We start from the raw sequence: 25,704 nt of genomic DNA on the forward strand, positions 1-25,704 counted from the left end.
CATTGAATTTTTTTAGGAGATCTACTTGTTACAATGACTTATTTAATATCTTTTATTTTAAAGCTTAGTAGTACAATTACTTCATGTGATTTTAACCCAACCAATGAAAACTAAGTGTTGGACCAAGTTTCTATGGTTTTTTGGATATTGAATGGTAATATAGTTTTTTCAAGGAAAGTTATTTTTCTCAAAACTCCCTAAACATTGCTATTCGTTGATACATTTTCATAAAATTTATTCTCCTTCTGTCTAAAAGACTCAAAGAGCCTGCTGAATCATCTACGGATGTCAGTGAAGAACAATGTATTCACCTTGATTCAGGAAAATTCTTTTTATTCTTCCACTGGCATGCCCTCATTATACTAATGAGTTGTTGTATCTGATATTTTTAACAACTATTATGACAATTCGTCTAAGCCAGATATAAAATTGCTTTCAAAGTGCTCCTGAAATTATTGTTTATTTTGTCTAAAATAGTTTTGCTTATTTTTCAAAATTTTTTTTTTGCCGGATTTATTATCCGTTTTTTAGGATTGTTTGCCTAATAAAGGCGCTCGCTTCTCCATTTATGTGCATTTTTTAACTAGATATCTAGTTAAAACAACAAAGTTATTTTCCGCAAATGTTTCTTTTATATATATATTAAATTTGCCATTTCTTAAATTAGGACTTTCTTAAAGCATGGACTTTGTTAGGTCACACCACGGTATTTGGTTGTTGTTTTTTTTTTAAATACGTTTTTATGATACTTTTTATTTGTTACTACTTTAATATTTAATTATTTTATCAATTATATTGTTAATACTTACTTATTACATCATTACCTATTGATTTTTGTGTTTTCTAGAGCACTTAGGAAAATAAATGTTCGTACAGAGAGTGAATTTACATTCAAAAGCAATAGGGTAGATGACCTATGAAAGTTTTGCTGATTTTATGAAATATTTCGTAAAATAATGTATTACTCTTATTTTATAATGACCAAAGGCATCTACAACAACTTGTATCATAAACAATGCAGAAGCAATCATTTCGCACTGTTATCGTTCCCAACTCACTGTTTTCCTGAAGCTTAACAATTAGATAAGAGTGTACATGATCTTTTCAAATGCAATAAACCAGCCTTTTGATTTATGAATGAGAAATCACGTAATACCATTAATGGTTAGTTTTTTACTTGTTGTAAATGCTTTTCCAAAGGCATTTACAACAAGTAAAAATACACTTAACTTTAAACCAATTTTTAAAATGCTTTAAAGTTAGTTGTATTTTTACTTGTTGGTTAGTTAGGTAAATTTAAAGTTAGGTGTAATTACAAAAAAGCATTTAAAGTTAGGTGCAATTACAAAAAAGCATTTAAAGTTAGGTGCAATTACAAAAAAGCATATAGAGTTAGGTGTAATTACAAAAAAGCATTTAAAGTTAGGTGCAATTACAAAAAAGCATTTAAAGTTAGGTGCAATTACAAAAAAGCATATAGAGTTAGGTGTAATTACAAAAAAGCATTTAAAGTTAGGTGCAATTACAAAAAAGCATTTAAAGTTAGGTGCAATTACAAAAAAGCATTTAAAGTTAGGTGTAATTACAAAAAAGCATTTAAAGTTAGGTGCAATTACAAAAAAGCATTTAAAGTTAGGTGCAATTACAAAAAAGCATATAGAGTTAGGTGTAATTACAAAAAAGCATTTAAAGTTAGGTGCAATTACAAAAAAGCATTTAAAGTTAGGTGCAATTACAAAAAAGCATTTAAAGTTAGGTGTAATTACAAAAAAGCATTTAAAGTTAGGTGCAATTACAAAATCCGAGATTGTTAAATCATCCGGCAAGAACTTACTAAGTTAATTTGGAACCGGAAGAAGATTAGAGTAAAAAAAATGTGACTTTTCGCCTCCCCCTTCCCCTATACCCTATAAGTGTCTAATATTTTTTCTAAGCAATTATTTTGAAACTCCTTGCAAAACTGTGCAAACCATTTACAAAATAGCCTTTTTTAAATAGAAACTCTAAGATTTCAGGATCTACTTTAGAAAGATAGTTTGATCATTTGATAAAGTCTCAACTTTAATTCACTTGCCGTTTTTTTTTTAATTTCCGAGGTGCATATTTTTTAGGCTTGTTTAAAAGTAGGCTATTTTTTGTTAAATATTTTGAGACTTATTTGCTAAAAAAATAATAATAAGAAGAAGAAACAAAAATAAAAAAAAAAAGAAAAAAAAAGAAAGAAAAGAATCAAGAAAGATAATTTAGCAGTTAAAGTCATATATTAAAAATACAAATACAAATACGTGTCATTTTTAAATTGGGCTATTCAAAAGTCTTCATGAATTAAAAAAGCGTAAATCATTTGTCAAATACTATTTTTTCTACTAAGCCAAACCTGAAAATTTTCATTGCATAAAAAACAAGCTTCAAACCAATTAAAGCAAAATTCGTTTTAATAAAGAGCACAATAAATAAATTTATAATACACAATAAGTTAATATAAAAACTTAAATCTTATAGTCTAAAAAACGGCATTAGTACCGAACATTATTATATATCTGAGCAAGAATTATTTTATTGATTCACGTTCGAATTGAACTCGACGGTTCTGGGAATCCTAAAGAAGAAGAATAATTGTCAATTTCATTAAAGCTCACGCTCACTGGTAAATACGCGCGCATGACATAATTTCTTACGTATTCATGAGCGTGATGCCCGGAGGAAACAGTCACTCGTTCAATAAAATTGGATGGAACTAACCCTTTGTTACCACGTATCTAGAAATCGATTGGCACATAATTACAAAAAATATCAGCACTTTTAATATTTCATTTTTTTTGGTCAGCCGAACAAAAGATTTAATGATAAAGCATACCTCCCCAAAATAAAAGCCATCATTTCGGGTTTTGTCGGTAACTTTAATTAAGTCGCCCTCAGATAGTTTTAATTCCAAAGATGGATTTGGGTTTGGAGAACTTTTAAATGGGTCGTAATCGTACAAAGCAACATACTATAAAAATTTACGAAACATTTACATCTTCAATTATTTTTAAATCATACAAATTAAAATCTTACATTTAAATGCAAAATTTAAAAAGATAAAACGTTCACTAATTCAAAAGTATAATGGCGTACTCTTGAAATAGGAGATGTCTCCAGAAAAACAACGATACTTTTAAAAGCCAAATGATAGTTAAATTCAGCTTTATTTAGCAGCCAACCTCATAGTAAAAATACCTAACCAGAGAATGACAAGACGTTTAGCAACCAAATTAGTTGCTACAATTGGCATGACTAAAAGCCTGATGCACTCTTTTTTTAAAAAAAATTTCCAAATTTTTTATTTGTTTTTTATTTGGTTTTGAAGCAGAAGTTTCCACAAGAAGCTGTCATTTGAGGACATTTAAGATTTTTCATACTGCAAACAGAGTAAAGATATAAAACAAACAAGCATCAATCAAATTAATACTTACAACATCACCGTTCTGTTGATGAAGCAGTTCGTTATCTTTTGTCTAAACAAAAAAAGGTTATTTTTTTTAAAAAAAATCTTTTTAAAGGTTCGATATTTAAAACAAAAATGCAATAATTAAATATCTTGAAACTGATAAATTTTGTATATATCATTCAAACTCAATTTTTGAATAAGTAAAGATGGTAAAATGCTGAACTTATGCAGTTTAACTGCATTTAAGTTTCAAGATTAAGATTTGTAAAAACGTTTAAATATTATGTATATAATTTTTATAACAGATTCATACATAACCAATCATATGTAACATACAAAGATTATCAATCCTATTATAACATTTAATCATGTTAACTTACCAATGCAGAAAGAGCACCTGTTATTGCAAAATGACATTTTTCGGAGCAAAACCCATTATCACCAATAGTTTGGATGCTAAATTCCACACGACCATGTAAATCAAGTCCTTCAATTAGAGCCTAAATGAAAATCTAGCTGTAACACAACCGGGATGTCAACAAAAAAACTTTGACTATATAACTAGTTCAATAACTTTTCATTTACCTTTGTTACTGTAGCACTTTTCACATCTTGCTTGGGTTTTCCATTCACCCATATCTAACAAAGATTAAATGAATGGAACTGCATTACAATACTAATATTTCAAGCATAAAGAAATTGTTTATAATATATTACCCTATATCCAATCACTCTGCATCTGTTGCTTTGCCCAAACTCATTCATAATTGGCAATTTCCACCCGAGTAAAACAGCATGCTTAGTGACTACACGATGAACTTTTAAGTCTTCAGGAGCATAAGGAGGTCCTATGTTATTAATATAGAATAGTAATAATAAGGTAACCTAGAAGCTAATAATGATCATCTACCTTTTTTTTAAAATGATGGTCAAGGATATAAAATACCAAGGGAAAAGTGAACAACAATAAAGATATTTGGTGAAACTACAATATCATCACACAAAGAAACAACATTTTAAGCAATCGTGTTTCTTTAAAGCGACTATCAATTCCAAAAATAAAAATGTTTTGGAAACGTATAATGCATTTTATAAACCTTTTATGCTTGCAACTTTTTTTTTTAAAAAAGAAAAAAAAAGATGCATAATGGCTTACCTACAACCTCATCTACCTCAATCAATCCTTTAAATGTTTGACTACTGTTACTGTTTTTATGATTTTTGGATAACAATGTGTTGTTATTATGAGAACTTGTTTGTAAATCTGATACTGAACTCTTTCCAACCATACCGTTATGGATATGATTTTGTTCAGGGCGAAGAGAACTTATTTCTTTCACGAAATTTGAAGGAACTAGGTATCTTACACCTAGAAAAAGAATTGCGTTCATAATTTTAGTTTTCATACACATTTACTTATTATTTTTTCTTATCAACCCAAAAATTGTTATGAAACTTCAGTAGAGTTTTTTACCTTTCTTCAGAGCAGTATAATAACCGTCTACATCAATGTCTCCAATAACAATTATCTCATCTCCTTTTGTTAGAGATAATTGAAGATCAGGACGATCAGTAGTTCCCATTGTAAATGGATCATAGTCATAAAGAGCCACAAATTTTCTTTCACGAACATTTGTATTATGTGATTGTCTTCTTGGCTAGAGAAGTTAAAAAGGATAAACTATAGATGAAATAACCTGACAAACATTTGTTAAATCACTTTAATCAATCAACAAAACTTTTGAGTGAATGTGAAGAGAGAGAGTTAAAAAGAATATTCTATAAACTTACAGAGTGATCTCCATGATAGAAATGAACAGAAGATTCATCTTCAATAACATCTTCTACGTAGACACTTGGTATTAATCCTCGAACCCCTTAAGTTAAAGTTTATCAACAACATAAATTTTAGTTTAATCAAATGATGTTGTTAAATCTGCAAAATTAGAAAACTAATGCAGATTAGATTTAAAAAAACATCATTTGATTAAATTAAAAACTTTGAAACTTTTTCTTTATTAAAAAAAAAAAATTAATAATAATGAATGAAAATTGTGTAATGGTATCTAATTGCATCTCCTTTTTATATTAAATCAACTATAACATTAAATCTAGTACAAATTTTTCCAATACCATTAACTTCCGCATAGTAAAAACCATCTGTATCAACATCACCATACACTTCAACAAGGTCTCCTTTAGTTAATCTGAGTTCTCTATGACGTTTAGGTTCATAATTAAACAAAGCAATATACTGCTTTGGTTTTCGATGAAGAGACCGGATAGAATACTCAGCATAGCTTTCATCACTGTATGTATCATTTGGCTGAAGCAGAATTTCTTCATAGCTTTCACCTGATGAAGATGGGTTCAAGTGCTATGAAACAAAAATATTAGCTTAAAATGACATTTTATCAAAATTAATTGATAAAAATCATTAATGCCTCAAATCTATATACCTTACTGGGTGAATCTGAAAAATAATTGACAATGCCACGAACCTAAAAAATAAGTAATATAATTATACGTATGAAAAATCCTAAACTTAAATTAAAGTGGAATTGAAAGGTTTTCCTAGGTTTATGAAATACAGTCAGGATTGATACACAATATATCTATACAAAATACAAAAACAGTCTTTAAAATGACTTTTTAAAGTTTGCTAATCATAGCAATTAGAAAAATCTACTTTCTAGCATTTATTTTATTTTAATTTAAATAATCTTTCAATTACTTAACATGATCAGGCTTTATAATAATTATGATTAACTTCATTCACTTGAAATTAACTTAAAGAGCAATTTTTTAATTCACTAAAAATCTTGATTAAAAAACATGATTTACCAAAAAAGTATTTTTTGCTTTTACACCATTTAAAAAATGCTGTTGATTTTAGATAAGTAATCAATAAAAACCCTTTAATTACTATTTCTAGTGAAACTTTACACACCTGAGGACGAACTTTCCCATGGCGGTACTTTGTAGGATCATGAGCTTGATTATCAATGGATTTAATTTCCTTTAGATCTATATAAGTTTGATTTTCAATAGCTATTGTCAATTTTTTAATGTCATGTGTAAGTTGCATAATACTATCCTCTTTTTCGCGCAATTTTTTCTTTAGCGTTTGAACTTTTACCTGTATAAAAAAAAAGAGTTGTATATAAATGATCATTAAAACAAAATTAGTAAAATAATAAAACATTATCACCTTGTAGGAAGGAATAAGCATTTCTGCATCATCTCTTTGGCGTGTAAGTTCAGAAACCTAAATTTTAAAAATGTTTAATTAAGCAAAATTTTTTCACTTCTAATGTTTTAAATTTCATATATCAAAAGAATGATGCTAAACATTTTACTTAATGATTGGAATTTATTGACCTACTGAGAGACTTTATAAAAAAATACCTTAAGTCTTAAACTATGGAAACCTTCTTCAAGGTGGTCATGATCACTAAATTATTAAAGTAATGCAGACTTTATATATATATATATATATATATATATATATATATATATATATATATATATATATATATATATATATATATATATATATAAACACACACATGCATATACATATAAAGAAGCATAAATATTGATAATAAGAAAAATTTTTTTGTTATTTACCTAAGATAGTCCTCAAGATCTGCTAGACGAGCTTCTGCTGAGTTTCGCTCTGCTGTTATTTCTCTTAATTGCCTATATAAATCATCACGCTCTACTTCTATTTTATTAAGTGCTCCTAATGTTTGAGAGCGTTCTGTTTGGACATCTATAACACGCTCTTCTAGTTCTTTTTTGTCTCTTTCAAGGTTTAAAATCTAAAGTTAAAGTTTAAAAGTTAGAAAATTTTTTAAGCTCCTAAACATGCAGAATAGATTGTAGCGTGTAAACATAAAAATAACACTGGTTCATTTTAAAAAACTTACTCTGTCTTTTAAAGCTTGATTAGTTCTTTTAAAATCAGAAGTTTTTTTCTTCCATTCAATAATATACTGTTCAAGTGTTTTATTACTTCGAACAAATTCATTGCGTTCTTCTTCAACAATTCTACCTTTTTCTAGGAACTCATCACGCTGTTTCTTGACAAAATTCAATTTTTGTAATAACTCATCACGATGGAGCTCAACATCTTCCATATCTCGCAACTGCACCTGCAACTCTATCAAATTCCTTTCTAAATCAATAAACTCTTTCTCTCCAATTTCAAGGTTTTTGACCTAAAACACAATACAAGTGTTATGATTATATATATATATATATATATATATATATATATATATATATATATATATATATATATATATATATATATATATGCATATATAAAAGCTAAGAATCTTTAACACATTTTAAATTTTAAAAAATTACTTTTGTCTCTTAAGCATTTAAATATCATAGCTTAAAACAAAGAACAAGTAGAATTACCCTCTCAATAAGCTCATGGTTATGGATGCAACTCTCCTCATATTTAGCAGTTAATTGTGCAAGCTGGGTTTCACATGCTTCAAACTTTGCTAAATACACCTAAACAGAAATGGCTTTCTTAAAAGCATATTTTAGCACATTTAATTCTTTAAGATTTTTTGACTTTTGATCAAACAAACCTGCTGGCTGTTTAACTTTGTTTCAATATCTTTCTTTTCAAGCACCACACCTTTTAACTCATCTCGCAATTGCTTAATTGTAATTTCTTGACGTTGACATTCCACAGACTGAAACAAAGAAGCATTTTTGAGTTTTTGGTTTTGAAGAAGATTTAGTACACCTTTAAAGACCTTAGATGTTTTAAGTCTTTACCTTAACTTGAAGTTCCTTCTTTGTCCTTTCAAGAATTTGAGTAAGTTGAGATATTGTTTCAGACTTTAAATGAATCTCTTTATCCTTCTTTTCAACCTGAAAAAGCGTATATGTATATATATTTAAAATTGCATCAAATCCAGGCAATTGTACTAATACTTGCTAATTGATTGAAAACAGATCTTTTTTTAAACTATAATGTTATGGAGCTGATCTTTTTTTAATTATAAGGCTACCCTCTTATTTCTTCAACTGCTATAACTTCTGCAAATTCTACTTATGATTGATCCATATCTTTGGGAAAACTAAGTATGTAGACAAGCACAAAAAGCTTTGAAAGGACTGGCAGTCATTAATTACATGGCTGAGACACTACTCTTATTTAGGATTTCAACAATATTTTACATTCCCTAACAGTATTAAAATCAAACTTGTAGCTTGCATGAGCGTAAGCCAATATTAAGCCAAAACAACAGACATTACTGTTTTGTACTGAATTTTGCAATTTGAGTGGCTAAAAACTATTGAAATAAATATTAGTTTTATGTAACAGAAATAACTGTAACTAAACTTAAAGTTAATGTTTTTCAATATTAATTGCTTAGGAAATAAATGTAAATAATTTTATCAGTGATGCTGCTCTGTCAGTGAAGCAGATATACATTTAATAAAACTTTTAAATCTGTTGGGTTATCCCTAACTATTAAGCAATTGTTTTGAACTTTTGCACTTAATTCTATTTTTAAAATTAAAACACATTGGGAAGAACTTGCCAGAATTTAACAAATGAACTTTTATTTTTTGCATACATGTTGTTAAGGGCTTCCCCAATATATATAAGCAGAAAAATAGTAACGCTAGCAGTAATGTAAGAAGTTAAAAAACTTACTAGGATAATATTTTCATTTTCTTCTTTTAATTCATCCTAAAATTTAATCAATATATGTATATATGTGGATACATACATACATACATACATACATACATACATACATACATACATACATACATACATACATACATACATACATACATACATACATACATACATACATACATACATACCTACATACCTACATACATACATAAATACATACATACATACATACATACATACATACATACATACATACATACATACATACATACATACATACATACATACATACATACATACATACATACATACATACATACATACATACATACAAAAAAGTATATAAATAGCAAATACAAACAAAACTAAATTTGATTTAGAATAGCAGACAAACCTGCATTGACTGAATGACATTCTCTTTATACTAAAGCAATAAATAATAATATACTAGATTATAAATATTTAAAATGCAATACAAATCATATAAAGCTTAAATAACCTATGAAATATTTATAAATAAAGGTTATTTTAAATAGAAAGATTATAGTATGAAAAAAATGACTAGTTGAGCTAGCTGGATAGCTAACTCTACATTTATTATTTGTACATTTAGCTATCCAACTAGCTAAGTTATACTTTTTTTTTTTTTTTTTTTTTTTTTTTTTTTTTTTTTTACAGTTTTTCATAGTGGCTCATTTTTATTGTATACTAAAATGTTAAAGATACATATTTAGCTTTATAGCTTGTAATTATTCTCTAGACAAATTACTATAGTTAACAAAGTTATCTGTTAACGCATCAATTATATTACGTTTTTGTACGCAAAGTGAGTAACATTAGGTATTAAGTAAACATTTGTGCATAAAAATTAAACGCTTACGGCTTGATTTTGGGGTATCTCTATAACACACACACTACAGTTTGGGTATCGACTACAGACAGGGAACAGTCCATCTTTATTAGACCTAGCAGCTTTCCGACTGTCAATAGCATCAGCGCTTCGAGAACGAATTTTGGGGAGACCTGAACGTCCTTCGACTAAGGGACGATGTCTTCCATCGCGGTCGCGACCTGTTTCTCTATTAGTTGGATAGTCGTAGTATCCATTTTCTATACCGCATTCGTTTCCTGGCCTTTCATAAATATCATCCCGAGAATAAGTTCTGGTTCTTCCGAGACCGAGTCTGATATGCTTGCGAATTCCTTTCGGAAAATCATCGCCAATATGCCTATCATCATCATCATATTTAGCCATACTTGGATTGCGATAACCTCCATTTATATCTTTGCTTGTCCTCTCAATGCTTTTGAACCTAGAAAGTTCATCCATTCTACGAGATCCTAACTTTCCACGTGCTTCAGGTAGATGGCCTCCTCTTCTTTCAATTTTATAGTCTTCTCCTCCATGGCCAAGCGATTTATAGGTACTATCATTATTCCCTGAATTATATTCACCTTTGACACATTTGCCGTACCTGTCGGCACCATCGCCACTGGCTCTGTCAATACCAGAGTTGTAAGAGTCATTTTGTTTTAACTTAAGTTCGTTTGTTTTTACGGAAGGTAGCAACAGTTCCTCGGGTTTGGAATACTTTCTTTCCGGAGATGACGCTTGGGTGATACGACCTACAACTTTATATGTTGCTTTTATAGAACCACCATCATTTAGGGAGTCGTTAGACAGATCAACTTGCGACTCATTTAAAACCCCGCTAAATTTTGTTTTCCCGTTTAGATCATTTGTAGTTGAGGCGTTATATCGGGCGTCATTTCTATTGTCACCATGAAAGATTTTGTATCTACCATAATTTGCACCACCATCATCATGATAAGATTTGTATCGCAAATCATCTATATTATCAACATGATAAGATTTGATGCTACCTACATTTTTACCATAATATGAGCCGCCTATATCTCCTGTGTCTCTTCGAGATAAATTTCCTGAATAACGCGTTTTATATCTGTAACTATCGTCAAATGATTTACTTCTAAGTCTACTCGAGACGTCAGAAGAATAGACATTAGAATTGTAAATTGGTCTGTAACTGGATGTGGTCCTGCCAATTCGATGCATTCTTTTTTTAGTAATTTAAAAATGCTCCATTAAAATTTTCGTGAAATGTAATTTTTAATGATTCTTTCAATTACACTAGATTTTCACTCTTTCGCATAATATTCGACTACAACACTATCTATCCTCGCCTTTTTTGAAAGCTCAGTAAAAACTTCATTCAGAGGTGCGTAATCAATTATTTATCAATGGTCCAAGCCTTTTAAATTTTAATAAGCTGAGTAATCGAGAATAAGTGTTGTTTTTTATTTATTTTTCAAATTTAACTATTTAAGCATACAATTTTAGCAGCATTTTAAACCTGAAATCTTAAAATGTTCTTCAGTCTCAAAAATATCTTTTATCAGCGAACTTGAGAATCACAACCTCGTTTCCAGGACTATTCGATATCGGATGAAATGATTCCAATGAACAGTCATAAAAACTGTTTAATTTTAGTAGCTTACTTTAGGTTTAGAAAAAATTAAGTTTAATATCAACGTCTGTTGAGGTGATTAAAGTTTCCTAAATTTGATACGAGGTTTTACTACAAGCAGTGCGGGTTCATACCTTATTCAAAGTAACTTTCGTAATATTTGATAAATAATGCTGTGCTATTATTAAATATTAGTGGTTGAAGAAGTAAAATTAATTTTAATAGGTGTGATCAATAAAATAATTAATATTGATAAATATTAATTTTTCAAGTTTAAATCAGTGACTAACGTTGAAATGCAGTAGCAACATGTGTCAATCAATAATTTAACAAATTTAATGAGTTATTTACGAAAGAATGCTTTGCAGGTAAATAGTTTCAGTCACGACCTATTGTTAAGCGCTAGAATAAGTACTAAGAGACGGGTTTTTGTCCGTTATCTAAAGCCGGAGTAAATTCTTGAAAAACAATATATTATTAGCAATTCAATATAAAGATAGATAGTTGAAAAACGACATACAATTAGCCACAAGAAACAAAGATCAAAATCAATACCTGTTTCAAATTGTTATTCAACATAAAGTAAAAGTTTCCCAAAGCTAAGAAGTCTCTGCTGATGCTCCGATACAACTCGAAAGATTAACAATAAACATCAAAAATAGGAATTATGATACAAAATTTGATGAAAGTCTAATTTAAAACTTAGTTTTAACATTCTACGTGTTCCAACAATAAACCATTTTGGTGTGTTATCATTAACAGCGTATTGTACCAAATTATTCTTGTTGATAAAATGATATTTTTAACTTTGTTTTCGCGTTCCGAGTTGAACGCGAAAAACGTGAACAAGCAAGAAATCATCATTAACATCGAAAGCTACCTCTAAATGTTTACCTCTTAATGTTTATCAATTAACCCAATAAATTGCAGCGTAACTCTAGTAAAATGTTTTGACGCAGTTCCGTTTAAGTCCTTTAGATCGAGAATGTTAACTTCTTGTTTAGACATATAAAGAACAAGTACAAAAGTACTACAGATATTCGAAGGAGGTTGAGTGCTAAATTTAACTTCGGTAGCCGGGATGGGAGCATCCAAACAAAAGATGTATTTAGGGGAAAAAGGCGAAGGCGGCGATTAGGTGTATATGTACATACATACGTACGTACGTACATACGTACATATGTATGTATGAATGTATGTATGTATGTATGTATATATGTATGTATGTATGTATGTATGTATGTATGTATGTATGTATGTATGTATGTATGTATGTATGTATGTATGTATGTATGTATGTATGTATGTATGTATGTATGTATGTATGTATGTATGTATGTATGTATGTATGTATGTATGTATGTATGTATGTATGTATGTATGTATGTATGTATGAATGTATGAATGTATGTATGAATGTATGAATGTATGAATGTATGAATGTATGTATGTTTGTATGTATGCATAATCCCTCTCCATACCACACTACGGACTGGGTCAGATTAGGTAATTACCAAACATGCGGCAGAGCAAATAATATTTGTGTTTCAAAACAACCCCATGCCTTATCGGCATTCCTACTAGTGGACGTAGACATAAATCAAAAGGTTTTTTTTTTTAGTTAAGTTTGTTTGTTAGTAATCTTTAAATTAATAAATTTAAAAAAATTCACTAAAAAGTTTTTTTTTATCAGGATATTTTGTTATGAAAAAAGAAAAATAGATCTGTTATTGCTGTCAATCAAAGTAATGAGTAAACCTAGTAAAATAGCAAACTACAAAATACCTTCAGTTGCCGTTCTAGTGATTCTTTTTCAGCGTTGATAAATATGATCTTCTTTCTTAAACTAGCAAGGTCATCAAAATATGAAAATCGATTCACAGCCATTTTTTGTAAGTTGCCTTTTAATGTAAAGTTGTTCATCTGGACGTTAGGATAATTACGGTTCAATTGCTCTTTATTTTTTTCTTTCTTTAGTTTATTCTTAAAGTATTCATCGTCACTATCACTTGTGTCAATCTCTGCTTTTGCATTAAAACGTTTGGGAAAAAAGAATTCACGCTCAACAAACTGTCCTGTCGACAGGTTGTGTTTAACAGGAGAATGGGAGCGGGATCGATTTTTTTTTAATGACTTAACTGAATCGAAATTAAAGGAGCATACTGAACGTGCTCTTTTTTTAGAAGAATTAGAACTATCAATGCTCTCGCGAGACAGAAAATATTGCTGCTTAAGTTGACTGCTGTTATTTGCTAAAATCTTTGGTAAAACTAACATTGTGTTTTCCTCAGTACCATCTGCATATGCTGGCTTTTCTAAATCAAGTTTTGCTATAGGTGTAACAGGTTTGGAAAGTATAGGGCAGGGTAAGTTAATAAAGCTTGCGAGATTGTTTTTAGAAGCTGGAACCGAGTTTTGCGATACTATATCACTTTGGCTAAAACTATCTATCATTTGCGAGCATAGGCAAGAGTTAATGCTATTATCACCATCTATTTCTCGATTTTTGCTATCCACACTTCGTACCTCACATAAACTATTAGCTACAACTTCTGCATCATTCAAGCTATGGTTATGATTTATAGTATTAATAAAATTGTCATTTTTGTTACCTACTTCTTTTTGAATAATATCTAGACTAAAAATATTATTATTGTGTAGCATAATATCAGACCTAATATCTGCATGAGGAAGGCAACCATCTTTATTCTCTTCTTTAACAGCATTTGAATAACCCACGGGCTCTAATCTTTCTTTTGCAAATTGAATAGATGTAAAATTGTCCGTAAGCGATTCACTTTTTTTATCCGAATTGCTTTTTGGGGAAAAGTAGCTGTCATGTTTTGCATTAGAAGATACTGTACCAAATGTTCTTAAGTAGGTGTAGCTATTTTTATTCGAATCGCTTTTTGGGGAAAAGTAGCTGTCATGTTTTGCATTAGAAGATACTGTACCAAAAGTTCTTAAGTAGGTGTAGCTATTTGGACAGCAACTTAAGATCATTTTCTCTATTCTTGATTCAACTGGCTTTAACTCTGTCGAAATTGCGTCATGCTGAGAACTTCCGCTCTGCAACATTCCTGAAGGGCAATAAGAGTAAGGATTTAAAGGATTTGGTTTAATATCAATAGACAGAGAAAGCTGCATCAGGTCTTGTGACTTTTGTGAGCTGTGACTACAGATCAAATTAGTAGCATCTGGGAGAAATTTATCGGGAGTTTGAACTAATTTAGACTCTTTAACTTCGGTAACAATATCGTCTTTCTTAATGTTTAGCTCATTTTTAGCATCGTCTTTGAGGGATATGCTAGAACTTACTAAAGACATTTCTGTTAAAGTTTTTGTAGAAAAATTATTAACACCACTAAGATTTTCCAGTGTGCTTGACGGTTTGGTGCATGTACTTAGTAATGGTACATCAACAACGCATACATGGGAAAATTGCTCTTGTAATTGTTTATCAGATTGCAAAGTAGGAAGACCCTGGCGTGACAAAATCTCCCCGTAATCTAAAAGAGCTTTAACATCGTTGTCTACCTCATCACTCATGTAAGGTTTTTTTCGTGTTATTTTATCAGAAAACTTTTTTTTCATTGAACGAAGTTCTTTATTGATTGGAGGACTTCGACTTTTAGTTTTATAATTGGATAAACTGGTACCGGTACATACGTTAGTGAAAAAAGGAAGACTATACGAAGGAGAAAAAGAGTCTTCAACTTTACAGTTTTCGTTACTTGAAAAAGATTCTTTCAAATACCTTTCCTTTTTCTCAGCCACCAACAAATTTTCTTCGTTCCTCTCAAATATGGATAAATTTTCTTCGTTCCTCTCAAACATGAATAAATTTTCAGCCTTCAACGATGCATTATCAAACTTCATAGGATTTTTAAAAACTGAGTCATGGATTTCAAAATGGGTGTGAGCAAGGTTGTCTGATGATTGAGCGGATGAATCACTACTATTACCGCACACATCACTAGATGTGGATGTTGATAACACAACAGCATACGCATTTAAATCATTCATAACCTCAGGAGGTAGACCCCGATTGTTAGGAGGTGTTATTCCACACGTTGAGCAGTTGGAATCCACTCTATTGCTATGAAAATGATGAGAGTTTATCATTGAAGAGGTGCTTTCCGAGCTTCTTTGATTAGATACCCAGCTTCCCGAATCAGCGCTTTCAAAAACAGGACTGAACTGAATTTCATTTTTTAGTTTGAAATCGCTTGAACTATCTCCTGAAGTCTGAGTGCCAGATTGATTAGACTGTGAACTATTTGATTCTCTTGAAGTAGAAATACTATATGACAATGTACTGCGATTACTAATCAATGGATTATTTCTTGGTGTAGATTGCTGTTGTTTTAAACTTTCGTTTAAGTAGACATGAAAACCGCTCATGGAGTTGTAATCTTTTTTTAACTCTGACCAGTACATTGCAGACGGTTTTTCTAGTGTATCTTCCATTCTTAAATTAGCTTGCATTAAAACAGGCATATTCAGTTCTTTTACATTTTCTTCGACTATATGACATTCATACATTTTCTCGTTTAGCAGGTTGTCACCAACATCGCCAGAATTTTTTTTTCCATTTATCTGAACCGTATAATCTTTTAATATTGATTGTATGAACTCATTGTCAATGAGAAGTTGATTATCACCAACAAAAGGAGTTTCCAATACAGACGCAGGCTCATTGTTTCCAGAAAAATCAGAAGGGTACATGAAGTCATCATTAAGAAAGACCATGGGATCGTAGCTCAAGTCATTTAAAACCACAACTTTCATCAATTCTTCATCAACAGTATTCTAAAATACAGAGTAATAATTTGCCAATGAACTCTTAGACTATTTGTCTTCTCGTCCACAAAAGAAATCAATGATCAATTTCAAATAACAAAAATAACATCATTATTAACAAAGATTCTTTGAAGTGATAAAAATGTTTTTTTTATAACGTACTTTCAATTTTTTTAAATCTTCTACATGAGATTTTGAGCTTCGTCTTGATGTTTCGTCTTGAAAAGCGACTTGCTCGTAGAAATATTCTGGTTCAATTTGATGAAGTATGCTCGGTGTAGTTTGATTAAATTCATCTCTCGCCGTGGACGGCCTGCTTCTATCTGTTTGCGTCGATTGGTTCGGATTTTTTGTAATGGAAATTCTTCCCACTTCTCTAGGTGTTGTCTGGTTAAAATCGTCTTTCATAATAGGCAGCTGACTTAAATCTGTTTGTGTTTTTTTATTAGAATCATTTTTAATGCTGAAAGGTCCTTGTACATCTCTCGGCGTTGTTTGATTAAATTCATCTTTCATGATAGGCGACCAACTTAAATTTCTTGGTGTTGTCTGATTAAAATCATCTTTCATAATAGGGGAATGAAAATCTGTTTGTGTTGTTTGATTGAAATTGTTCTTAGTAGGCGACCAAATTCTTGGCGTTGTTTGGTTAAAATTTTCACGACAAATTATATTGACTTGGGTTTGCTTCTCTGAAGTATCAAAAGAAAGTTCATTTTCCAAAATTGTATTTTTTGAAAAATCTTCAAATGCTGGAACTTCAAGCAGCCTAAAACGATTCAAATAATGATCATGATTTCTTGCCAAAATCTGATATATTTAAATAAAATTAGAGCCAAGAAATCCAATTTTTAAAGTTAAGGTAATTAAATAAGCTTCTTTTCTAAAATTGTTTATAAGTTTTAACTTTACTTTTTTTAGATTCTAAGAGATACGAAGTATGGTTTACAAGAGGTATTTTTGATTGATAGTGCAAAAGTACAAATTCAATGAAGTTTAGAGAAGACATTAAATTGCAAGACATTTTCCTTCAAGAGCAACAAACATTTGAAAGAAAAACGTTTCTTCAAACAAAAATCGTTTTTCACGTTTGAATGAAACTAGAAACAAATTTTGGAAACCTTAATAAAATGCAATGTACATTATGACTCAATGACGTTTAGAGAAGACATTAAATTGCAAGACATTTTCCTTCAAGAGCAACAACCATTTGAAAGAAAAAATTTTCTTCAAACAAAAAATCGTTTTTCACGTTTGAATGAAACTAGAAACAATTTTTGGAAACCTTAATAAAATGCAATGCACATTATGACTCTTTAATAAATTATAATGAAGCAAATTAAGTCCCAATCATTATGATGAAAAATTTTACTTTTCAGAAGAATTACAATTTGACAAAAATTTGTTTTGTATATCACTGATTAAGATATATAGTTTGTACAACCTAAAGTGCAATTGGCTTATACCTAAAATCTGAATACTCAAAAACAGGTGTTTGAGTTGCTTGTTCTTCTTTACTCAAAGCATTTTTTGTTTGCTGTGCCAGAAACAATGCATCCTTAAAGTTAAAAAATAAAAAAACACATGAATCAAACAAAACACAAACTGTGCACACACAGCATAAAAAATAGATTTAGGCAAATTTTAGGACATACATACATTTGTTTTGGAGCGAAGTAACCCAACTTCTTTGCTCAAATCTTTATTTTCTTCTTTTAGCTTTTCTATCTCCTAAATGAAGAAAATTTAAATAGCAATTAACAAAACGATGAAAATTAAAATACTCAAAACTTTAAAAAATTGCAAAGCTTTCTTAGTTTACACTTACTCTTAAATGTAAAAATGTAAATATTTTTCTCTTGATTTTCTACAGACCACCATATCTAATTTTATTTTTCCATAAAGTAAAATTTAAATAACTAGTTCTCAAACAATTTTAAGTTCTGTAAAAATAGCAACATGCTTAGTACTTTATAAACTCGTTCTTCACCTCAAAAAAAATCTGAGTTTTGAGTAATATATGCTAAGTAATATTAATGCCCCCATCATAAAACAACTAACTATCCAGATAGAAATTACCTTTTGCTTAATCCTCCTGTATTTTTATTTCTGGTGTTAGAAGAAATACACTTCATAAATTGGACTTCAATTCCTTAATACAGCATTATGTTAACAATAATTCTTGATAAACTTTTAAAACTGCTACATATATATATATATATATATATATATATATATATATATATATATATATATATATATATATATATATATATATATATATATATATATATATATATATATATATATATATATATATATATATATATATATTCCTCTCTTCATATTATTTTTTTTAACCCTGATACTTAATTTTTACCATAACAACCCATAAACAAAAATTGGTCTGTCATAAAATTTTGTCTTCAGCCTCTCCATGCCCAGCCTTTTTTCCACCTTATTTATACATAAAAATATGATCCTCAAAAATGCAAAACATGCAAAACAACAGATTTCTTCTATTTTAGGTAGTCATATTATGTACTAATCTTTTCTATATATGTATTAATAACAATTCATTCCATTTAAAGATTTTTTTTAAGAAAAAAATATCCTCTAAAATGTAAGCAATTAAAATTAAAAACATTTTAAAATATTAAAATAAATACTATTTTTAATTTGGTTGTGTATGTGGGTTTTAAATTGATTTTAAATTTCCAAAAATGTTTTCAAAAAATTTTAAATCCAAGTAATATGTATGCTTTTTTTGATTTTCTAAAATAAAATATTTCTACCTGGCTGAGCTTAAGAGGAATGTATATTGAGTTTCCTGATGTTCTGCAAAGGTTCTAAATAAACATGAAAAAAAAACTTAAAAATTTTAAATTTTTTTTGAAAAATTAACTCTGTTTAATATGAAAAAAGTTTAAGAAATACCTTTTGTTCTTCAGATTGATTTAATTTTTTCAATAGTTCGTCATACGATGCTTTCATTAAGCTGATTTGCTTAAAAAATTGTATTTAAAAAAAAATTGAAGTTCAAGCTTTTATGAAAATTTACAAGAAATGTAATGGCAAGCAAATCATAATTTTTTAACAGGATAATAGAACAATTATTTAAATACTACATACTTCATCACACTTTTGGTGCTGGACAACCTTTTGCTGCAAAAGATTGATCTCTTCAGCAGTAAGATCAGCCTTTAGAAAAAATAGTAGTTAACATTTAAGATTTAACAATTTGCATCAAAACATTCAAAGCTATAAAACATGTTACTTGCAAATGGAAAAAATCAACATTTTTTTAAAAAATTTTGGCTGATAAGTTCTATACATAAAATTAAAAAAAGATTTGAGAAAAGAAAGGAATAGTTAAGCAGATTCTTAAATACCTGCTGATCACCCAAACATGCAACTCTGTTTTTTAGCAATTCATTCTTTAGCTCAAGTTCAGCAATTTTCTGTGCAAAAATAAAAAGGATTCCATAAAAAAATTTTCTTATTAAAAGTAGAAGTAAAAAGTTTTCAAAGTTTAGTAAAATAATTATAAAGTTGCCAATCTAGCTTCACTTAAAATAATAAAATAATAAAAAGGCTACCAATCTAGCTTCACTTAATGGCTCAGATTTTTCTAATCCAAACGTAAGTTCAAGTTTTTTCTTGCTTTTACCTAGTATGTAATTTTCAATTTACACTTTTATCATTTATTATACTTTAGTCATTATCACTAATGTTGCGTTTAATAAGTTTAAAAAAAATTTAGATTTGATTATATTTATTATAAAAAAAATATATCATATTTGTAAATAAACAACTATCACTTTACGTAATATTAGTTAAACTTTATATAATCAGTTATAAAAAAAAACAACACATTTTTTATCTTGAAAAAATATGAAATACCTAGTTTATATGTCAATAGTTCTTTTTCTTCTGCTATTGATTTTTCATTCAATAGTTTACTTAATTCTTCTTCTTTAGAGGATAACCGTAATTTAGCATCATTGTACTACAACAAAATAATTTCATGATTCAACTTTTATAATCTGAAGAACTATCATTAAACCACTATCAATAAACAACTTTTAAATTGGACATACCATGTTAACAATTTCAACCATTTTAATTTTTAGATTTTTGTCGCTCTCTTTAAGCTCATTGATATCCTATCAGAATGAAAATAAACATCCTACCAGAATAAAAATTAATACCCTATTAGAATTACAATAAATATATAGTTGAAACTATTTATACTGATGACAACAAAGATGGTATTAATGACAATTGCTAAAAAATATTTAGATTTGAAATAGAAAGCCATACCTTAGTCCCTCTATCAATTAAAGCTCTTGCCTGCGATAATGTTTTGAGTTCTTGGGTTGATAGGTCTGTTCCCTAACAATTAAAAATCTTAAGAAATGTATCAACTTGAAGTTTAAATCAACCTACACCTGTATATAAATTAAGAATTGGTATTTGTTTCATCAATAATTTAAGTATGCCAAAATTTTGCTATCAATAAATTCAATTAAATGAACAAAATTTCAAAAGATTCTATTTTCAAAAGATTTTACACAAATAAATAACTTTATTTAACTCCAATTAATTGATAAATCAATGCAGATAGAAATAGTTTAATCAAAAACTTAATCTCAAAACCTTTTAGTGAAACCAATTCATTGAAAAGCCTATGATGAAAATTAGGTTAAAATCAACTAATCACAAAGAATGTTTGGTAAACTTTCCAATAATTATAACTAAGGGGAGTAAATCACTCCAAAACTTTATGAACTCATTTATCCAAATCACCAGTATTGTAGAAATCAAATGCAAAACTAATTCAAAAAAATTATTATTTTACTAAAAATTGATTTGTACTAGCATTTCTGATATTTATTTTGTTAAAGCTCGAAAGGGTACAATTTAAGATAGAGTACAATTAAAATTTTCTTTTAATAAACTGCCACCAAAAAGTTAGCAAAACAACTATAAAATTTGGATATCTATTTGAAATAATGCCTTTATACCATAGATATGCTTCAAAAAATATTTAATCAAAATCAAAATCAATCAAGAAGTGTAAACTTAGAAAAAAAAGCTTTGCCACCAGGAAAAACTTACACATAACAAAAAACACAGAAAAACATGTTTTTATATCCAATCTTATCTAAACCCTGAGAACCAAGGTATCTGAAGACACACTGTTTAGACTTTATCATGAAGTATTCTTATTTCCAAAAAAACAATAACTTTTACATGAAAAAGCACTTTCTTGAATACAAACAATATCTAGAAATTTATAATTTGTTTATGCAAAAATTTTAAATTGTAAATAATTATAGCTTATTACAAATATTTATAAAAAAATTATAAAAAATTGTAAGTATTATAACTTAAATTATTTTTATCAAAAAAAACAAACTTTTTATTAAAAAAAAAAAGAATTATCTAAATTCTAAAAACCAATTAGTGATGATGATGATGATGATGATGATGATGATGATGATGATGATGATGATGATGATGATGATGATGATGATGATGATGATGTGTGAAATTTGCTAAAATATATGCATATATTCTCTAATACAACTTATTCATAAATATACTAGGGTGGGGCATTAAACAACAAAAGTTACTTGAAAAAAATACTGTAATGAATTTTCTGGTGCTTTTTGATATATATTGTTATTAAATAGAGAAAATTTTTCTATGAGTACTCCTATGGTTGATCACAGCAATCCAAAAATACAAATGTTTGTAATTTATTTACATATGATGGGGACAGTGTCTTATAACTATTTTTAAAATAACATAAGTTTTTTTTTTTTGTAGTTTTAAATATCTGTTTTTAGAATATAGTTTGTTTTATTGCACAAGATTGCAGGAATGGTTGTTTTCACACTTTTGAATTAAGTTAGAGAAGGATCAATTTTTTTTTTTTATTTGCAATTTTTAAAATTCGGTTTTTGTTAAATAAAAATGTTAATAAGTAAAACTTTGATGAATTGTCTTGTGATGAAGTTTGTCTTATTAGAAAAAAAATTCTGAAACTATTCCAATAACCAAATTACCATCAATATAAATCACATTATAATATTGCCTTTATAGAGACCTTATACTAAGAACTGATTTTTCAAATATTTTCAGTTAATATAGCTTCTTGTCCATATGGTGACTTTTTAAAAATAGAACCTCACCCTATTTATTTGCATTTCTTTTAGGGCTATTCGCACAGATATTGCATTGCATTCAATATCTTTAATTGATTCCTAAACATAAAATTCATTAATAATTGCAGATTTATATAAATACTAGAAGACTAATGTAAATAACAGAACATCATTTGCAACTAAATATGTAACGAAAAAAAAAAAAACTAATTTTAAAATACTCTTTATGGAGTTGATAAGATGCTACTTGAATGAATACAATTTCATTAATACATTTACCAAATAAAAATCATCTTTGTCTTCATCAATAAAACTAAGTAATGGCTGGACTTGTCTTTTCTTCAGCTAAAAGATCAAAATCATGTGCAGTTAAAATTTGTTTTCATACTAAATGTTTTCCAACATAAAGAAAATGAATTTAAAAATTCACTTAATAAACAATCATAACCTAAAAAACTTTCTAAAATCTAAAAAACTTAAAAAAGCTTTAAAAACTAGTAAAACCTACTTTGTGTGAATGCTCCATTTCGGCAATCTGAAACTCTAGAAGTTCATTATGGTCTAATGCCTCCCTTAAATCCTAAGTAAGAGAATGAAGAATTAGGTAAAATTTGTCTAGTTTTTTTAACATTTTTGAAATTGTCATTATTTACAGTATGCATCAGGCTGATTCTGTTTTTTACCTCAGTCACTGCGTTTAATTGAATTGATTTTTGTACTAAATCTGATTCTGCACTTATTAGCTAAAAAAAAAAAAGATATCAACAACTTAATGAAGTAAAATATGCAAACAATATTATAAACTTAAATATGAAAATATATAAAAATATATACAAAACCTTATGTCGAAATTCATTTTTCTCTTCTTCCATTTTTTTGTAATCTTTTTCAATACTTATGCTGTCCTCTTTTGTTGTACACCAGCAAATCTAAAGTAATTCAATTAGAAAATTATCAGTGAAACAAAAAAAGATGTAATACAATTATATCTTTTTTATTTTGTTGGATTTGATGGCATTTTGTGACATAGCTTACTCCATTAAAATAATAGGAGCAGAGAGAAGCAAGGGAGGGGGAGGGGGGGGATTAAATTTGAAACTTAATGTTTTCAGGAATTGGTTTTAAATATTTTGGTTGACATTAATTATAGTGGTTTTTATTTTTCTGGTTATTTCATTATGTTAAGTATCTGTTAAAGTATATATATCATATTCTGAAAAAAATTTGTACATGATTTTTTTCTAATTCCTCTACACGTTTTTCTAATCCATTAATAACTGCTTGAGATAGTAGTAAATCTGATTTTAAAGCCTCTCTGTTCTAAAAAAGAAAACTAATAAACATAGAGATAGTATCACATAACACATTTTTCATTTTTTGCAGTTTAATAATTAGATAAATAAAGTTACAAATAATTTTTAAAAATTAATCTTATTAAGTAAAAATTTTAACCAATTCAACTCTTTCAGGATCCATACTTTCAACCATTTGTTGCTGTAACAAGTTGTAGGTATGTTGGAGTTTTAAATGCTCTTTGGAAAGTATTGCCAACTGGTGTTTGCTTTCTTCATTTTCATTAATCTTAAGAATGTTTGTTGTTTGTTCCTTCATTAAAAAATAATTAAAAGTTAAAAAAAAAAAAAAACAGTTAAGTCTCATAAGCACTTCTAATCTATTTAAAACACTCAACAGAAATCCACTCAAAATTGTATAAAAAAAATCCACTCAATATTTTATAAAGAAATCCACTCAAAATTTTATAAAGAAATCCACTCAAAACTTTATTTTACTTCTTCATACAATGAAATCTTAAATTACTCATTTTCTATCTTTACCAAACTTAGAAAAAAAAGTCATGGCAAATTAAACTTTGTCACATCCTGTCATGACATAAAGTTTAATTTGCCATGACTTTTTAACTTTTTGTTATCTAAACAAAATATTTGTTTAGATAACAAAAACCATGCTTTTTAGAAAGAAGAAACCACCTTTTCATTCCCAAATAAGAGTTGCTCTTCGTCACTTTCTACATCAACTTCCAAACTATCCAATGATTGCAATGACAATGACTATTAAATAAATGTTTTAACATTATTCAAATACTTATGCAAAGATTACAATTGTAAAAGAATGCAAACTTGACATTTATGATAAATATGGATATAATCACAGACAAAATAATTTTTATGAAAACCTTGATCGAAAATATTTTTGAAACTTTTTCCTGTTCTTTTTTAAAAAAGAAACTGAATTATTAAAATTAAATGAAATTAAAGAAAATGAATTAAGATAATAAATGTAAAAAAACTCTACCCTCTTTTCCTTAAGATTGTTGTGTTTTCTTCGTTTAAGATATTCAATTTGCATATCTTTATTCTTGATGAAAGGAGAAAAAAAATTAACTTTTCTTTAAAGCAACCATAAAACAACCATAAAAAAAGTAAAATGAACCAACAAAAAGTTACAATATTTTGTTGGCGTAGTTCTGAAATAATCTGTAATTGATCACAAAATTGTCGTTGCAAATCCTCAAAGTCTTCAGCCTGATTTTTATAAGAATAAAATAACAAATTCTTATACAGCATAATATTTTAATGAAATTATTTACCATATTTTTAAATAAAACAATAAATTTAGAAATCAGTAAAAAATATATCACACATACTAAACTTTAAATTATTAGTTGTAACATTAAACTAAGAAATCGAACAATATAAACTTATATAAAAAAATTTCTTATTACCTTCACCTTCAACTCTTCGTTTTTTTTAAACTTCTGCATCTTTTTTTCCTTCTTCTGCACCATCTCTTGAAGATGAATTAGCTTTTCATCCTGAAAAATCAGAGTAAACATAAAGACAATGGCATATATATGTTAACTAGTTCAATACATGTGCTTGCGCTATAACTACATTACATTGCAAACATACATACATACATACATACATACATACATACATACATACATACATACATACATACATACATACATACATACATACATACATACATACATACATACATACATACATACATACATACATACATACATACATACATACATACTTACCTACTTACTTACTTTTACTGATAAATCTTTTTGAAGCTCCTTAATTTTGTTTTCATATT

At 28.2% G+C, this 25,704-nt stretch overlaps 1 protein-coding gene across 3 annotated transcripts in view; it reads right to left on the reverse strand.

Moving 5' to 3' along the window:
• Positions 1–2,242: 2,242 nt before the first annotated feature.
• LOC145201108 (uncharacterized) overlaps positions 2,243–25,704 on the reverse strand; it is a 32,081-nt gene continuing 8,619 nt past the window's right edge. The window contains exons 4-49 of one of the 3 annotated variants that reach the window (XM_090081378.1): positions 25,658–25,704; positions 25,319–25,408; positions 25,041–25,118; positions 24,889–24,951; positions 24,564–24,644; positions 24,028–24,180; positions 23,806–23,895; positions 23,415–23,504; positions 23,259–23,318; positions 23,084–23,155; positions 22,855–22,920; positions 22,603–22,674; positions 20,726–20,797; positions 20,503–20,568; positions 20,306–20,411; positions 20,002–20,072; positions 19,795–19,863; positions 19,535–19,603; positions 19,340–19,408; positions 19,198–19,251; positions 18,062–18,133; positions 17,869–17,960; positions 16,565–17,171; positions 13,385–16,411; positions 9,505–9,534; positions 9,123–9,158; positions 8,234–8,329; positions 8,041–8,148; positions 7,862–7,960; positions 7,363–7,653; positions 7,061–7,254; positions 6,839–6,884; positions 6,642–6,698; positions 6,381–6,569; positions 5,890–5,931; positions 5,564–5,807; positions 5,222–5,307; positions 4,905–5,088; positions 4,587–4,799; positions 4,148–4,278; positions 4,016–4,069; positions 3,811–3,930; positions 3,456–3,497; positions 2,858–2,992; positions 2,679–2,759; positions 2,243–2,599 (exon numbers count right to left, since the gene is read on the reverse strand). The exon at positions 25,658–25,704 is cut by the window's right edge and continues 100 nt beyond it. In XM_090081378.1, the coding sequence (XP_089937504.1) occupies positions 2,552–2,599; positions 2,679–2,759; positions 2,858–2,992; positions 3,456–3,497; positions 3,811–3,930; positions 4,016–4,069; positions 4,148–4,278; positions 4,587–4,799; positions 4,905–5,088; positions 5,222–5,307; positions 5,564–5,807; positions 5,890–5,931; positions 6,381–6,569; positions 6,642–6,698; positions 6,839–6,884; positions 7,061–7,254; positions 7,363–7,653; positions 7,862–7,960; positions 8,041–8,148; positions 8,234–8,329; positions 9,123–9,158; positions 9,505–9,534; positions 13,385–16,411; positions 16,565–17,171; positions 17,869–17,960; positions 18,062–18,133; positions 19,198–19,251; positions 19,340–19,408; positions 19,535–19,603; positions 19,795–19,863; positions 20,002–20,072; positions 20,306–20,411; positions 20,503–20,568; positions 20,726–20,797; positions 22,603–22,674; positions 22,855–22,920; positions 23,084–23,155; positions 23,259–23,318; positions 23,415–23,504; positions 23,806–23,895; positions 24,028–24,180; positions 24,564–24,644; positions 24,889–24,951; positions 25,041–25,118; positions 25,319–25,408; positions 25,658–25,704 (7,862 nt within the window). In that variant the 3' untranslated portion in view covers positions 2,243–2,551. Of the gene's footprint in view, positions 2,600–2,678; positions 2,760–2,857; positions 2,993–3,455; positions 3,498–3,810; positions 3,931–4,015; positions 4,070–4,147; positions 4,279–4,586; positions 4,800–4,904; positions 5,089–5,221; positions 5,308–5,563; positions 5,808–5,889; positions 5,932–6,380; positions 6,570–6,641; positions 6,699–6,838; positions 6,885–7,060; positions 7,255–7,362; positions 7,654–7,861; positions 7,961–8,040; positions 8,149–8,233; positions 8,330–9,122; positions 9,159–9,504; positions 9,535–13,384; positions 16,412–16,564; positions 17,172–17,868; positions 17,961–18,061; positions 18,134–18,481; positions 18,514–19,197; positions 19,252–19,339; positions 19,409–19,534; positions 19,604–19,794; positions 19,864–20,001; positions 20,073–20,305; positions 20,412–20,502; positions 20,569–20,725; positions 20,798–22,602; positions 22,675–22,854; positions 22,921–23,083; positions 23,156–23,258; positions 23,319–23,414; positions 23,505–23,805; positions 23,896–24,027; positions 24,181–24,563; positions 24,645–24,888; positions 24,952–25,040; positions 25,119–25,318; positions 25,409–25,645 lie in introns of those variants that run through there. The other 2 variants (XM_090081379.1, XM_090081380.1) reach the window with 2 other exon arrangements.

This window comes from Hydra viridissima, unplaced genomic scaffold (genome assembly GCF_058129835.1).
Source record: "Hydra viridissima isolate aposymbiotic clone 2 unplaced genomic scaffold, HvirCarnegie_v1 scaffold_3, whole genome shotgun sequence".
In the NCBI taxonomy this organism is placed as follows: Eukaryota; Metazoa; Cnidaria; class Hydrozoa; order Anthoathecata; family Hydridae; genus Hydra; species Hydra viridissima.